Raw genomic sequence first — 17,262 nt, 5'->3', positions numbered from 1 at the left:
GACAAATGGTCTTTCAAAATAAGTGATAATATTTTACTTCTAAAGTAACCATTTTATTGTTTAAATATTTACTCTTATATATAGGACATTTCATTTAAAAATATATATTAAAAAGACTTTGGTATGTGGTATACAGACTGCTATGAAGAAAAAATACAGGCTGACTTCAAAACAGAACACCTTTCTATCCACACAAAATTTCAGTAACAAAACCTCTCAAAGCCCAAGGCCAGTACAAATTTTAAGAGATGACTAAAAATGATTATTAAATATGATTAGAAGTAACCATAATGTAACCTGCAATTTTTAATCAAGACTTTAAACCATATTCCATCTGAGTTTGTTTTTTTTTTTTTTTTGGAGACACAATTCATATACTATAAAATTCACCCTTTTAATTAGAAGCGTACGATGGAGTACATTCACAAAGTCGTGCAACAATCACCACTGTCTAATTCCAGAACATTTCATCACCCCAAAAATAAACCCTATATCCTTCAGCAGTCCCTCCCTCCTGCTCCCCCACCAGGACCCTGGCAACCACTATGCCACTTTCTGTCTCCATGGACCTGCCAAGTCTGAACATTTCATATTAAATAGAATCTTAATATGTGGACTTTTGTGTCTGGTTCCTTTCATTTGGCATGTTTTCAAGGTTCACCCATGTACAAAGTTATCACTACTTCATTCCTTTTTATAGCAGATATAATACCACATTTTGTTTATCCATTCATCAGCTGATGGATAACTGTGTTGTTCCAACTTTTTGGCTATTATGAAAAAGGCTGCCATGAAACTCATGTACACATTTTTGCATGGTCATGTGCTTTCAACCCTCCTGGGTATATACCTAAAGGTAGAGCTGCTGAGTCACATGGTAACATTATGTGAAACTTTTGTTTTTAAGTATTAAGTCATCTCTACACCTAACGTAGGACTCAAACACAACCCTGAGATCAAGAGTTGCATGTTCCTCCAGCTGAGCCAGCCAGGTGCCCCATTCCCTGTAACTTCTTAAGACTCCATATCTGCTTTTACACATATAATTGGGGCTGCTGATTTTGAAGAAATTTGTTTGTAAGGAATTAAAATTATTTTAAGATTTTATTTATTTATTTGTCAGAGAGAGAGAGAGAGCGCGCATAAGCAGGGGTAGTGGCAGGCAGAGAGAGAAGCAGGCTCCCCGCTGAGCAGGGAGCACGATGTGGGACTCAACCCCAGGACCCCGGGATCATGACCTGAGCTAAAGCCAGATCCTTAACAGACTGAGCCACCCAGGTGTCCCTGGAATTAAAATTATTTCTTGTATTTCTATAACAATTTTTAGGTTTTCCAAGTTAGTGAAAAATATATTTAATATATTTAATATTTCCAAGTTAGTGAAAAATATATTTAATAAAAATATATTTAATAATATTAATAATATTAAATAATAATATTTAATATGGATAATTATGCACAGAAAACCATACAAATCAAACACTGTTAATCTTAGGTACACTAAGTATAAAAAATTTAGGGGCACAGCACCTGAGTGACTCAGTCAGTTAACCATGTGCCTTTGCTCAGGTCATGATCCCAGGGTCTTGGGATCGACTCCTGCATCGGGCTCCTTGTTCAGTGGGGAGCCTGCTTCTCCCTCTCCCCCTGCTTGTGCTCATTCTGTCAAATAATTAAATTTTAAAAAAATTTAGAGTCAATGAGTAAGGCTAAAATAAAAGGGGGTTTCAGATTTCATAACAAAATTTAACATATTACCTTTTTAGTCCTAAATCTCAAACACAGAAGGAAAAAGAAAACGTACCCTTGAAAGCCAGTCTTAACCCACTTCTGAACGACAGATAACATTATGTTATCTCTGAAGCACTGTGACTAGATTTTAAATAAAACAAGCCAATAAATGCACAGTCTTCACAGTAAATTTCAGTCAGACTACATTAAAGATGCAAACAAGGCAAGTCAAATACTACTTTGTCAAGTTGGCCCCAAATTCTGTCAAGAAAGCTTATTCCTGATTACTTAGAGAAAACAACTTCCTACTTTGCTATCCTTGTCTCCTGCAAAAAAATGCAGTAAATATACACACTGACCCCACTGAGGACAAGAGATGTATTAGCTAAACATCTGCCTCAACGCTGGCCACGTTCTAATCACCTGTGCTGCGGAGAACAGAAGTAAAAAGAGCAGCACACAGAAATGTCCATCCACTGAGCACAGATTATTACCTAAAGTCTTCTCTTTGCTCCTGCTGCATTCTGAATCCTGCTGACCATCAGGAGGATCTATTCGAGCTTCTCGCCCAGGAATTTCCTCTCTGGACTCTTGTGTGCAGTATGCTGGGCTCATCAAACTCCTGTTCTTTGTAATAAAATCACTGCCTTCATCCTCTTCCAATGAATGCTTGTTACTTGTGCCACCACAATTTGAGTCTTGATGTTGAAGAATATCATTTGATTGAGAGTTGTGTAACATATCTGCCTTCACGCCTAACCCACACATTCCAGCTTCTTCCATTGTGCCAATCACAAACTAGAAAGAGGAAAAGAAAAAATATGGAAAGAGGGCTTAAAGCAAATGTAATCAATGTTTACATCCAATAATACACCACAGATTGACATTTTCTCTTTTAGTGATTTGTAAAATTGATGTAAATACAGTAATTTCTAAGTTTCAGAGGGGTGACATAACTAAAGTATAAGAAAATTCAATCACACAACTAAGTGGTCCCAAAGGAAGTGAGAAATGACATTTATTTTATTTATTTTTTAATTTATTTATTTGACAGACAGAGATCACAAGTAGGCAGAGAGGCAGGCAGAGAGAGGGGGAGGAGGAAGCAGGCTCCCTGCTGAGCAGAGAGCCCAACGTGGTGCTTAATCCCAGGACCCTGGGATCATGACCTGAGCCGAAGGCAGAGGCTTTAACCCACTGAGCCACCCAGGAGCCCCTTCCATTTATTTTTCTTTAAAGATTTTATTTATTTATTTATTTGAGAGAGAGAGCGCACAAGCATGAGAGACAGAGAGAGAGAGAGAGAGAGAGAGAGCATGAGAGGAGAAAGGTCAGAGGGAGAAGCAGACTCCCTGCCAAGCAGGGAGCTGATGCGGAACTCGATCCCAGGACTCCAGGATATGACCTGAGCGGATGGCAGTCGCTAAACCAACTGAGCCACCCAGGCGCCCCAGAAATGCCACTTAGTTGTAAATCTAAACTTACTTCCCTAAGGGCACCTGGGTGGCTGAGTCACTTAAGTATCTGCCTTTGGCTTGGGTCCTGATCCCAGGGTCCTAGCAATGAGCCCTACATCTGGCTCCTTGCAGACTGCTTCTCCCTTTCCCTCTGCCCCTCCCCACCAAGTGGTGCTCCCTCTCTCCCTGTTTCCAAAAAAAAAAAAAAAGGTGGGCACCTAAGTGGCTCAGTCGGTTAACTATATTTGGCTCAGGTCATGGTCCCAGGGTCCTGGGATCAAGCCCTGCTTCGGGTTCCCTGCTCAGCAGGGAGCCTGCTTCTCCCTCTCCCTCTGCCTCTCCCCCAGCTAGTGCTCACTCTCTCTCAAATAAGTAAAATAAAATCTTTAAAAAAAAAAAAAAAAATACTGGGGCGCCTGGGTGGCTCAGTGGGTTAAGCCTCTGCCTTCGGCTCAGGTCATGGTCTCAAGGTCCTGGGATCGAGCCTCACATTGGGCTCTTTGCTCAGCAGGGAGCCTGCTTCCCCCTCCCTCTCTGCCTCCTTGTGATCTCTCTCTGTCAAATAAATAAATAAAATCTTAAAAAAAAAAAAAAAGTACTCACACTTCCTTTCAAAAAAAAAAAAACTTTTTTCCCTATAAAAATTCCCCATTAAAATAGTATCTTAGAAATGAAATTATCCGGGGCACCTGGGTGGCTCAGTGGGTGAAGCCTCTGCCTTCGGCTCAGGTCATGATCTCAGGGTCCTGGGATCGAGCCCCACATTGGGCTCTCTGCTCAGAAGGGAGCCTGCTTCCCGCTCCCCACCCCCCTGCCTGCCTCTCTGCTTACTTGTGATCTCTCTCTCTCTCTCTCTCTCTGCCAAATCAATAAATAAAATTAAATTAAAAGGGGGGGCAGCAGGAGAAAATATCAAAAGAGGCTTTCCTAAGTAAGCACTTTGTTTAAAAAAAAAAAAAAGGAAATGAAATTATCCTGTTAGGGAACATTAATTATTCTGTTCTTATCCCTGATGAGACGGTAGAGCAGAGGTGGCTCACTAGCTGTCCAGCAAAAACCCTTGCTCCTCCAATACCCTCCAGCTGGCACTTCTAAACAAATGCTCAGCCCGGGACTCCATTTCCCAGCCCCCTTGTATCTAAGCGTAACTCCCATGCAAAGTTCCCACCAATGGAATATAAGATGAAATAATGACTGTCCCTTCTTCAACAAGACTTTCATTCTTAGAAGCATACATTCTTTCCCCACCATTTCTTCCCCACTCTGGCTGAATGCAGAGATCTCCCGACTCTGAGAGACGGCACAGCTACAGGATAAAAGAATTAACAGTCTAGGCCCCTAAATCCCATGTACATACAAAGGAAGGCTGCCCTTCCTACAAAGAACTCCACACTGGACTATTAGATGAACACAAAAATAAAGTTCTCTCACAGAAACTTGGGAGAATAATGGTTTAAGCAACTATCCCTGCCCGAACAAATGTGGATAGTGGCCATGGCCATGGGAGTAAAGGCATTATTCTAGTATTTTATTCTCAAATCAGTAAAATTTACCTTACTCTCTCTTCTATCATAATGTTAACCCCATTTATTTATGGGCTTCTTCCCCTTAACATGATATGGCACAAATTTGAATTCTACACATTCTATACATTCCCTCTCTGTATGAAAGAAGGCCTCTTCCCTTTCTGAATAATACAATTGGGGGGGGGGCTAGTATCTTTCTTTTACCACAAGTGGACAAAGTTACTTTCCAAAGTTTATAGGAGAGCAGAGATTCATTATTTCAAGTTACAAGAGTACTTCCAACTGAAGAACTAAAAATGATTTAAAGTAGCAGAGGAGACCTAGATTGTGGGAAGTAAGTCCTTATCTTTTATAGTCTAATGTTGATGAACCAGGTCCTATACTTCTGGAGGAACAAACTGTATAGCCACTTTGAGAAACTCTTTGACAATACGGATACATTCCAACCCAAGTTAAGTCTGCTCTTAGAATTTTACCCAAGTATGCACATATGTGCAGCCAAAGGCCAAGAATGTTTAAAGCAGGGCTATTTGTAATTGTCCCCAAATGGAATTAACCCAAATTTGTATCAAGAGAAGGGATACATTGTACTATGCTCATACCATCCAGCAACAAGAACTAACTACTGCTAGATGCAGTGATACCGATCGATTTAAGTCTCACAGACCAAACACTGTGAGGAAGGTGCCGAGGAATCCACACTGTAAGAAACCACTTATATGTAAAGTTCAAAATCAGGCAAGGCAAGGGGCACCTGGGTGGCTCAGTGGGTTAAGCCACTGCCTTCAGCCCAGGTCATGATCCCAGAGTCCTGGGATTGAGCCCAGCATGGGCTCCCTGCTCAGCTGGGAGCCCACTTCACCCTCTCCTCTCTACTCGTGCTCCCCAGATATTTCTGTCTCTGCCTCTCTCTCTCTCTCAAATAAATAAATAAAATCTTCAAAAAAAAAAATCTGGCAAGGCTAATCAATTGTGCTGGAAATCAACAGAGGGGTTAATACTGAGGGTAGGGTCTTTTGGGGTACTTGGCAATATTCTATTTCTTGATCCAGATGGAGTCACATAGATGTTCACTGTATGAAAATTCATTGAGCCTAGGGGCGCCTGGGTGGCTCCGTGGGTTAAAGCCTCTGCCTTCAGCTCAGGTCATGATCCCAGGGTCCTGGGATCGAGCCCCGCATCAGGCTCTCTGCTCCGTGGAGAGCCTGCTTCCTCCTCTCTCTCTGCCTGCCTCCCTGCCTACTTGCAATCTGTCAAATAAATAAATAAAATTTTCAAAAAAAAATTCATTAAGCCTAAACATTTACAATTTGTCTACTTTATTGAAGTAAAACCTATTTCAGAAAAGTTTATTTTTAAAGTTGCAATTTATACATTATTCAAGAGTTATGAAGAACCAAAACAGAATATTTTCCTCAGGACAGAAAGATTAGCAATGTGTTGCTTTTCATGATACTTTTAAAATAATGTGCATACAATACTTTCATTTCTTAAAAAAATTAATGCATTAAGGGGAAAAGGGTTGTCTATCTTCAGAGTTACTGTTTGATGCCACACTCAAAGCCTAAAAACTTAGAAATATTTAAAAGACTCTTAAATTCTTTCAAAAACATTTAAAACTCATTTCCATATGCAATGCATTCTGTAGAATGAGATTTCACAAGTGTAATCCACAGGTATTAAATTCATAAAATAGTCATGATGAAGTTTCAAAAACTTCAAAACAAACATCTTTTGTTAAATTCCTGCAGAAACTTCTTAAAGCCATGAATATGCCCAAATAACATACTACATAAGAATCTCAAACTAAATGCAAAATGATCGTTTATTGCTACATTATATATACAGCTACTAAGTTCCGCCTCTACTTTATATCAAATACTGAACTGCCATATACTACCGGGCACATGGATAATGTTAACAGCCCCCCTCTTTACAAAAGCAGTAGAGGAAAAACAATAAGTGCTATTAATATCATCTTTCCCAATTTTTATTATTTTTTAAAGATTTTATTTGCAGAGAGGGGGGCAAGCGTGGGGAGGGGAAACAGAGGGAGAAGCAGACTCTCCCACTGAGCCAGGGAGCCCAATGCGGAGCTCAGTCACAGGACCCCGAGATCATGACCTGAGTGGAAAGCAGATGTTTAACTGACTGAGCCACCCAGGCACCCCTTCCCCAATTTTTAAAAAAATAATTTTTAAACCTTTCCCCTGAAAACTATTAGTATAAGAATGGGTTCACAAAATCACAACATTGGTTTTTTTGTTTTGTTTTTTTTTAAGATTTTATTTATTTATTTATTTATTTGACAGAGAGAGAGAGAGAGAGATCACAAGTAGGCAGAGAGGCAGGCAGTGGGGGGGTGGGGGAAGCAGGGCCTGACCTGAGCCGAAGGCAGAGGCCCAACCCACAGAGCCACCCAGGTGTCCCCAACATTGGTTTTAAATACTGATGAAAGTCTGTTAAAAGATAATTAAAATGGAAGATTGCTATCTCTAATACATGACAGAATTTCTCAGAAGTTGTAATGATGATAAAATCCACCTTATACCAGAAAATGTTTTGTCAAGACACACCAAAAATATAATGACCAAGCAATCTGTTGGAAGAAGGGGGAGCCATCATTTAATTAATGGGTAATTTTTTTAAGTTTTATTTATTTAACAGAGAGAGCGATCACAAGTAGGCACAGAGGCAGGCAGAGAGAGGGGGAAGCAGGCTCACTGCTGAGCAGAGAGCCCGATGCGGGGCTCGATCCCAGGACCCTGAGACCATGACCTGAGCTGAAGGCAGAGGCTTTAACCCACTGAGCCACCCAGGTGCCCTGGGTAATTTTCATTCAGGAAAACCTGAAGCCTCCCCTAGATCAATTTTAATAAGAAAGGTACCTAAGAAATGGAATTTGTTAATTTCTCATTTTTCAGCTCTATTAGTGTTTTTCATAACCTTTACTGAGATATAATTCACATGTAATTCACCAATTTGAAGTGTACACTCCACTGGTTTTTAGTATATTCACAGAGTTGTGGAACCATCACCACAGTCAATCTTAGAATACTTTAGTCACCTCAGAAAGAAGCCTTCCCATTACCCCCAGCCCTAGGCAACTAACGTACTGTCTTTACAGATGTGGTTGTTCTGAGCAGTTCACCTAAACAGAAACAGATAATACGTGGCCTTTTGTGTTTGGCTTCTTTCACACAGCATGATTTCAAGGTTCATCCATGTTGTAGTATGTATCACTACTTCATTTCTCTTTATTGTCAAATAATATTCCACAGTTTGGATATACCATGTTTTATTTATCCATTCATCAGTTGACGGGACATTTGGATTATTTCCAACTATTGGCTATTATAAATAAATCTGTTATGAACATTAATGTACAAGCTTTTATATACCTAGGAGTGGAACCACTGGGTCATATGGTCACTCTGGTTAACCTTTTGGGGAACCGTGACACTATTTTTCTAAATGACTACACCACTTTATATTCCCACCAGCAGTGTGTTAGGGTTCCATTATTTATACCTTCTCACCAACACTTGTTATTGTCAGTCCTTTTGATAATAGCCACTACAGTGTGAAGGTATCTCATCTAATGACTAATGATGTTGAGATTCTTCTCATGTGCCTATTGGTCATCTGTATACCTCCTTTGGAGAAATGTTTATTCACATCCTTTGCCCCCTTTCTAACTGGGTTATTTTCTTATTGAGTTCTAAGAGTTCTTTATATATGCCAGATACAAGTCCCTTATCAGATGTATGACTGGCAAGTATCTTCTATTACTGTTCTCTCAATTTTGGAGAAAAGGCACAATGTATTCACCTATTTCAAAATGTCATAAATTTAATTAAAAATCACTCTGTCTTTCAGATTAAAGGCACATAGGTCAATTACAACTACCAAAGACAGAAAAAAGATGAAGGACTAGGAAAGTCAAAATGTTGACATAACTCAAAACAGTAGCTGGTGGCACTGAGCATAAATAAGGACCCTGAATGTATAGTATGAATAACCATCACACCTCATGCTGTCCTTCTATTTCATTGTTCTCTATTTTTAGTTAATACTACTTCTTTTTGTCTTTTCGGACACTCCACCCTTTGGCCTCTCAGCTCCTGTCACACACATTACATTAGCACTTATTTGGTATGCATATCCAACTAGACAGCAAAAGCTTATGCATAAAAGGTACTCAGTTGCCAACTGATGGAGAACACATGGGCCAAAACGGTTGCTGAAAACAAGCCATGGAAAATACCTAAACATTACAAGTTAGAGAAAAATACCACTATGACTACTTTATCTTTAGAAGCAATACAGTATTACATTTCCTTTCTCTCCTGTGCAACTAATTTTGATGTATTTTTCACATTTGCTAATGAAAGACTAACTTTGGCACTACAAAATCTTGGTTTATGAATAAGCCCAGGTCCAGCTGGACTCTTGAAATAGCAGGCCCCAATTTTTCTACTGTAAGGACTGTTCAAGAACCTTCTTGAGGCTCTGCACTGGGCCATGATATGAAGCAAATTCTTAAGTCAACAACTTTAAACGGTAAATTATATATATAAGCCCTCACCTCCTTAAGCAGAGACCTCTATATCATACGGCCAGTACAACTTCCTACTCTGCTTTCTCTGATACCCATTCTGGATGCCTTTTCTTGCGTATTAATCTCCTGTATAAACAGCAGCAGTTAGTATTTATACAGCAAATACTACATCCTGGCACAAGTGTAAGCAATTTCTTATATTAACTAATTTAATCCTCACGATAATGTCACAAGATAGGTATTATTATTATTATTTTTAAAGATTTTATTTATTTGACAGAGACATCCAGACAGGGAACACAAGCAGGGAGAGTGGGAGAGAGAGAAGCAGGCTCCCCGCTGAGCAGGGAGCCCTATGTGGGACTCGATCCCAGGACCCCGGGATCATGACCCAAGCCAAAGGCAGACGTCCAACAACTGAGCCACCCAGGTACCCCCGAACATATGTACATTTTTCTAAAATTTCTACACAAAGTCATTTAAGTTAAAAAAATGCTTAATTTTATTTTCAATTTTTGAGAGAGAAAGTGTGTGTGCACTCGGGGTGGGGTGGGGCAGAGGGAGAGGAAGAGAAAGAATCCCAAGCAAGCTCCATGCCCAGTGCAGAGCCAGACATGGCGCTCCATCCCATGACCCCGAGATCATGACCTGAGCTGAAATCAAGAGTAGGATGCTCAATTGACTGAGCTACCCAGGGGGCCCCAAAATTAATTTATTATTTTAACACAAATGCATACTCAAATGAAATAAAGAATGTTAAGACCCGCAACCCAACAAAAATGGGCAAACAATACAAAGCAAGAAATCATAGAAAATACAAGTGGCTAGCAAACATATGCTTAAACTTTACTCACAATAAGAGAAGTGCAACTTAAAACTATCAGATACCATTATTCACATCAAAAACTTGGACCACACAGTGTGGCAAAGAGTGTGGGGTACTCTCAAGCATTCCTGGTTGGGGAACAAATTGGTTTAACTACTAAGGAGTCTAATTCAGGGCAGAGACTGTGTGGAAAGGGGTGCAAAGGAACTTTCCAGGATGATGGGAATGCTCTATAACTTGATTAGGGTTTGGGTTGCAGAGCTGCATGCATTTGTTAAAACTCAGCATGTACACACTTAACAAGGCTTCATGGGTGAAAGGACCAACAGATGGATAGATAAATGAAAAGGTATGGTAGTGGAGAATCTAGGTGGTGGCAATATGGATGTTAGTATCAAATTCTTTCAACTTTATGTTTAAAAAATTTCCACAATAAGGGGCACCTGAGTGGCTCAGTGGGTTAAGCCTCTGCCTTCGGCTCAGGTCATGGTCTCAGGGTCCTGGGATCGAGTCCCACATCGGGCTCTCTGCTCAGCAGGGAGCCTGCCTCTCTGCCTACTTGTGATCTCTCTCTCTCTGTCAAATAAATAAAAATCTTTAAAATGTTGGGGAAAAAAATCATGTCACATAGCTTCAATCCACCAAACTCCTTTCTTATCAATTTCTTCTACGGACAAACAAGTACATCTATGAAATTATATATATAATGACATTTATGTAGCAGTATTTGTAGTAACAAAAAATATCAGAAATACTCTAAATGTCCATTAATAATGAACTAGATGGTAATAACTTTGTATGGTGAGAGATGACAAACTGGTATTTTGTGGTATTACACTAATGTAATACTGCATGTGAATTGTAATTCAGTTAAAGTAAATAATAAAACTACATACACCCCAAAACCAAAATAATGGACTGGAGAGATCAATTGTGGTGGTACATCCTTATTACGGAGACTATAGTACCTATTAAAAAAATAAGGTAGATGGAGAATTACTGATCTGTAAGGGTAAGTTGAAAGGGGATAAAGAAAAATGCCCAACAGCATATACTGCATGCCACGATTTGGGGGTGTGTGTGTGTGGTTGTGTGGTTGTGTAAGTTTATGAGTGGGAATCATATACAATCTCTGGAAGGATACAAAAAAACACACTAATGGAGAGAAACTGGAAGTGGTGGGGGAGGAGGGGGACACCAAGCTTTCACAGCATGCCTGTTTTTATCTTTTAAGTTAGGGACCATGAGTTACCTTTATAACACCTCCCTACCTGGCAGGAAGCCTGCTTCTCCCTCTCCTACTCCCCCTGCTTGTGTTCCTCTCTCTCGCTGTCCCTCTGTCAAATGAATACATAAAATCTTTTTTCTTTTTTTTTTAAAGATTTTATTTATTAGAGAGAGAGAGAGAGTGCACAGGCAGACAGAGTAGCAGGCAGAGGGCGAAGCAGGCTCCCTGCCGAGCAAGGGGCCCCATGTGGGACTCGATCCCAGGACGCTGGGATCATGACCTGAGCCGAAGGCAGCCGCCCAACCAACTGAGCCACCCAGGTGTCCCTAAATACATAAAATCTTAAAAAAAAAAAAAATTCCAATCTCAAATGAAAATGAAATGGACAATAAGTTGTTTCAAGATAAATTTCTATTTGAACTTTTCCCTGAAAATCATAAAACAAGCTATCACATTTTCATTTTTTTCATGACTATAGTCATGAGCAGCACACATAGCTCTTATAGCTTGAAAGACACGAGGGAGAGTAGGTCATTCAGCCACAGCAGTGTTTACTAGAGCCCTAAACCCCAACAATCCTCCACCCCACTCACTCCCCTTCTGTCAAAGGATACATTTCTCAACCTTCCTCCCATTGCCTAAATACTTAGAGCTAAGAGGATTCCTTTTTTTTTTTTTAAAGACATCTACTTATTTATTTGACAGAGAGAGAGAGAGAGAGATCACAAGCAGGCAGAGAGGCAGGCAGAGAGAGAGGAGGAAACAGGCTCCCCGCCAAGCAGAGAGCCCGATGCGGGGCTCAATCCCAGGACCCTGAGACCATGACCCGAGCCGAAGGCAGACGCTTTAACCCACTGAGCCACCCAGACGCCCCAGCTAAGAGGATTCCTTAAGTGAAGAACAGACGCCTTCAAAATGGATAGCCACCAGTTCAGCCACCATTAACTGTATGAACAAACAGCTATTATAGAAAGTTTTGTGAACATGAATACACTGTATTCATCTACTAGTTGTAATAGCTTTTCCATCAATATATTTGAAACTGAGATCACATAGGAATTAAAAACCTAAAGAAAGGGGCACCTGGGTGGCTCAGTTAAGCCGCTGCCTTTGGCTTAGGTCATGGTCCCAGGGATCTGGGATCGAGCCCTACATTGAGCTCCTTGCTCAGTGGAAAGCCTGTTTCTCCCTCCCCCTCTGCGTGCCACTCCCCTTGCTGTGCTCACTCTCTCTCTCTCTCTCTCTAATAAATAAATGAAATCCTTAAAAAGAAAAAAAAATAAAGAAAAAACTATTTAAATAAGTTTCTTTCCTTTCTACTCTATAGATAAAGATGAACAATTTTAAAGTTTAAAAAACTTCCAGTTATGCTCTTTCAAATACTACTGAAGCTAAAGAGCCATATTTCTTTGGCTTATTTTCTTTAAAGGGCTTAAATGTTTTTAGTAATGACTGTTCTTTTACTAACACTCATCAAAAAAAGCCAACACCCACATTCACTTCCTAATTACCTCAACTACCATCTGCTTAAATGAGATCATATGTCTTCAACTAGTGCCAGGCATGTGTTAAAAGCAGAAATAATTCAAACCCTGCCACTGAAGGCTAGGGTGGCCCTTCAGAGGAAGCAGGTGGGAAAGACTGTGCACATTTACGCATTTTCCTGAGGAGGAGCTGTAGCTTGCCTTGGGTTCCCAGACAGTCCTGAAAAATTTTATCAAGTAGGTGAAGAGAACCTTCACAACCTGCAGGTCCCTTTATAACCCTAATTTAACCTTCCCCTCGGAGAGGTTGGTCTTATTGTTCCCAGATAAGGCAAATGAAACTTACTGAGTTGAAGTAACTTGCCCACGATCATATTAAGTCAGCAAAAGGAAATCACAAAATTCAAAACCAGGTCTGTCAAACTCAAGAGCCTAGGTTTTCTTCATTACACAACTCCCCTTACACTTCATACATTAGCCTTGAAAAATGAAAGGTCAAACAGATCTCTTGTGCAGTTAAAAAATAAACCTAAAAAGTTAAATGATGTCTAAAAATATATAGCATGCTAGATATACAAGGATGAAATAAGAAAACACTGGGAAAGAGCTTTAAATTTTTAGCAGTGATGAACTCTGGAATTTAAAGAGGTGAGACAGGACTAATTTGGGAGTAGGGCTATCTTTAAATAATTTAAGTGATTTTTTTTTAAGGTATCGAAGTTGTTATTGTTTTACTTTTTTGGCCCAACTTGGGGCTTGAATTCATGACCCTGAGATCAAGACTCGAGGAGAAATCAAGAGTCAGATGCTTAACTGACTGAGCCACCCAGGTGCCCCTACTTTTTTGTGTCTTAGGATAAACTGAATTATCTCTAAAAATCCCTTCAGCCCTATGTTTCTAATAACTTGCCCTAAGAGTTGTCAACTACCAAACAGGAATGTGACGACAAGAGTGCATGCTTGACAGACCCAGTTGGGGGCCAGAGAAGGAAGAACCGCCCAAGGAAATACTGAAAGATACCAAAAATACACTGCATCTCTCAAGACATCAGCTATCAGCCTTAGTTGATTTTTTTAAAATATGAACCTCCCTCCTAAATGTATCCAGTATTTTGAGAAGCTTTTACATTTCCAAATATAAATTTTACAAACTTATTATAACATTTACATTTTCATGTGCTTTTTAATTTTTTTTAAATAGGTGGATGGAGTTGGTGGGGGTTTCATATACTTTTTAAATCAGAAAAGTGACTCTAGCTGTATATAAATCATTTAAAATAGTTTATATACTAAAGCTATTTTAGTCTTTCAAAGAATTATTCTGGATAGCAAACTTTTCCACACAGTTAACACTGCATCAATCATTCATCTCAAAATTCTGTTTTAAACATTTTGGACCAAAGCCTTTAAAATATATATTATATAACCTGATGCCTCCTTAAATAGTAGTCTGTTTCACTGTGTTAGAACAAAGGAATGAAATGAAATGAAAGGATTTTAATTTTTAACAGATAAAATGACATATTACTGTGCACTAGAATATAATTAGATTCTAGAGTCCATCTCTACAATATGCCTGTACTCTTTTCTGGGGGGTGAGGAGGGACAGAAGGAGAGGGAGAGAGTCTTAAGCAGCCTCCACACTGATCTCACGATCCTGAGATCATGACCCGAGCTGAAACCAAGAGTCGGATGCTTAACCCACTGCGCCACCCAGGTGCCCCCTCCATATTCTTTACAATAATAAACTCTTAATATCTCAAAATATGAACTCCCACAGACGAAACCTTATTTTTATTTCAAGCATGAAATACTTGTCAGAGGCTTCCTAATTATATAGCATTGTCTTCCAAAACAGACCATGCAGACCCATATATGGGAATTCACTATATTAAAAATGATGTCATTTTGGGGTGCCTGGGTGGCTCAGTGGGTTAAGCCTCTGCCTTCGGCTCAGATCATGATCTCAGGGTCCTGGGATCGAGCCCCACATCGGGCTCTCTGCTCAGCGGGGAGCCTGCTTCCCCCTCTCTCGCTGCCTGCCGCTCTGCCTACTTGTGATCTGTCGAATAAAAAAATAAAATCTTTTTAAAAAATGATGTCATTTCAAATTGGTAAAGGAGATAAATGATTTAAGGTATCTCCCAAACCATATGGGAGAAAAAGAGTGATACCCTGTAGCATCCCTCCAGATGTACCAGGACTGAAAAACAGAAAATGATAACCACAAAGAACTAGAAGTCCTAAGTAAAATTTTCTTCATAACCTTGGCATGGGAAAGAACTAAGTAAACCAAGAAGCACAGAAGATGTTTTTTTAAAAAGGAGAGGAAGATCAATTTGGACCAGCTTCAAAAGGCCGCATTTGTACGGGCTTCAAATGAGGCAGAGACCCATTTGCAAGGGTTTGTGAACAAGCAGATCACAGTTACAGAACATGTTTAACCTCACTCATAATAAAAGAAATATGCATGAAAATGTAAATCATCCTTAACCTACCAGATGTAAAAAGGTTGATTTAAAAAGAACAGAACAAACCTTACTGTGAGCAAACAAGTCCCTCAGTACAGTCCTGGGAGTCTAAACTGGTAGAGCAGTAGTTTTGTAGGGGTATGTAGCAGTACCTATCAATGTCTGAGTACACATTCACTTTTATCCAGCAAGTCCACCACTAGTTTATTCTAAAGATATTATCACTCAAGGGCAAAGGCTATTCACCAAACTACTGACCGTTACCACACAAAACCACCTAAATATCTACAAATAAGGAACTGCTGAAGTAAATAATGCTCATCCATACAACGTAAAACTGCAGCAATTCAAAAGAATAATGTAGATCCGTGTCAATATGGACAGATCTCCAAGGTATAATTAAGTATGGAAAAATACAAACATCTAGTGCAGGATGAACATGTCAGTATAAATTAAAAATGTATTCATAGGGGAGCCTGGGTGGCTCAGCAGTTAAGTGTCTGCCTTCGGCTCGGGTCATGACCCTAGGGTCCTGGATGGAGCCCCCCCCGCCCCCGACTGGGCTCCTTGCTCAGTGAGGAGTCTGCTTCTCCCTCTCTCTCTGCTTGCACTTTCTCTGTCTCTGTGTCAAATAAATAATATCTTTTTCAAAAAAATGTATCTGTATTTAAGCCAGTATATTAGAAAATATTTTTCTGAGAATACCCTCAAAATTGTTCACCATAACAGATGGGCCTAGAAGCTGGAAATGAACAGAGACTTACTTTTCATTTTATACTTTTTGGTTCTGTTTTATTTTATTATGTGAATGTATTACTTTCTTTTTTTTTTTTTAAGAAATTTTTTTTTTAAATTTAAGATTTTTTATTTATTTATTTGACAGACAGAGATCACAAGTAGGCAGAGAGGCAGGCAGAGAGAGAGGAGAAAGCAGGCTCTCCACGGAGCAGAGAGCCCGATGTGGGGCTCGATCCCTGGGATCACGACCTGAGCCGAAGGCAGAGGCCTTAACCCACTGAGCCACCCAGGCGCCCCCAGTGAATGTATTACTTTCATTAAAAAAAACAACAACAGGGCGCCTGGGTGGCTCAGTGGGTTAAGCCGCTGCCTTCGGCTCAGGTCATGATCTCAGGGTCCTGGGATCGAGTCCCACATCCGGCTCTCTGCTCAGCAGGGAGCCTGCTTCCCTCTCTCTCTGTCTGCCTCTCTGTCTACTTGTAATCTCTGTCTGTCAAACAAATAAATAAATAAAATCTTTAAAAAAAAAAAAAAACAACAACAACAACAACTTTGGGGGCGCCTGAGTGGCTCAGTCGTTGGGCATCTGTCGGCCTTCGGTGCAGGTTGTGATCCCAGGGTCCTGAGACGGAGGCCCACATTGGGCTCCCTGCTCAGTGGGAAGCCTGTTTCCCCCTCTCCCACTTACCCTGCTTATATTCCTTCTCTCGCTCTCTCTGTGTCAAATAAATAAATAAAATCTTAAAAAAAAAAAAAAAAAGAAAGAAGTGTTGGAAAGGTTACAGAAAAAAAGGGAACCCTTGTGTACAGAAGGAACGTAAATTGGTGCAGCTTCTATGAATAACAGTATGGAGGCTCCTCAAAAAGTTAAAAATAGAACTACCACATGATCCAGTTATTTCAATTCTGGGTATTTATCTGAAGAAAATGAAAATATAAATTTGAAAAGATATATGCATCCCTGTGTTCACTGCAGCATTATTTACAAAAGCCAAGATATGGAAACAATCTAAGTATCCATCAGTGGATGAATGGATAAGGAAGATGTGGTGTATATACACTATGGAGTATTACTCAGCCATAAAAAAGAAAAAATCTTGCCATTTGCAACAACAGGGATGGACCTAGAGGTATTATGCTAAGCAAAATAAGTCAGACAGATATAGACAAATATCACAGGATTTTAATTTTATGTGGAATCTAAAAAAAACAAAACTCACAGATACAGGGAACAGGTGGT

The 17,262-nt window shown here is 39.9% G+C and overlaps 1 protein-coding gene across 1 annotated transcript in view; it reads right to left on the bottom strand.

The window, feature by feature from the left end:
* Positions 1-17,262, bottom strand: part of TXLNG (taxilin gamma) — a 55,527-nt gene that overhangs the window by 23,893 nt on the left and 14,372 nt on the right. Inside the window, exon 2 of the mRNA XM_080794740.1 lies at positions 2,226-2,529. Coding sequence (XP_080650866.1) covers positions 2,226-2,529 — 304 coding nt within the window. The remainder of the gene's footprint in view (positions 1-2,225; positions 2,530-17,262) is intronic.

This window comes from Martes martes (genome assembly GCF_963455335.1).
Source record: "Martes martes genome assembly, chromosome: X".
Lineage (NCBI taxonomy): Eukaryota > Metazoa > Chordata > Mammalia > Carnivora > Mustelidae > Martes > Martes martes.
The sequence above is the reverse complement of the archived record's forward strand: the minus strand, read 5'-3'. Positions and strand labels throughout refer to the sequence as shown.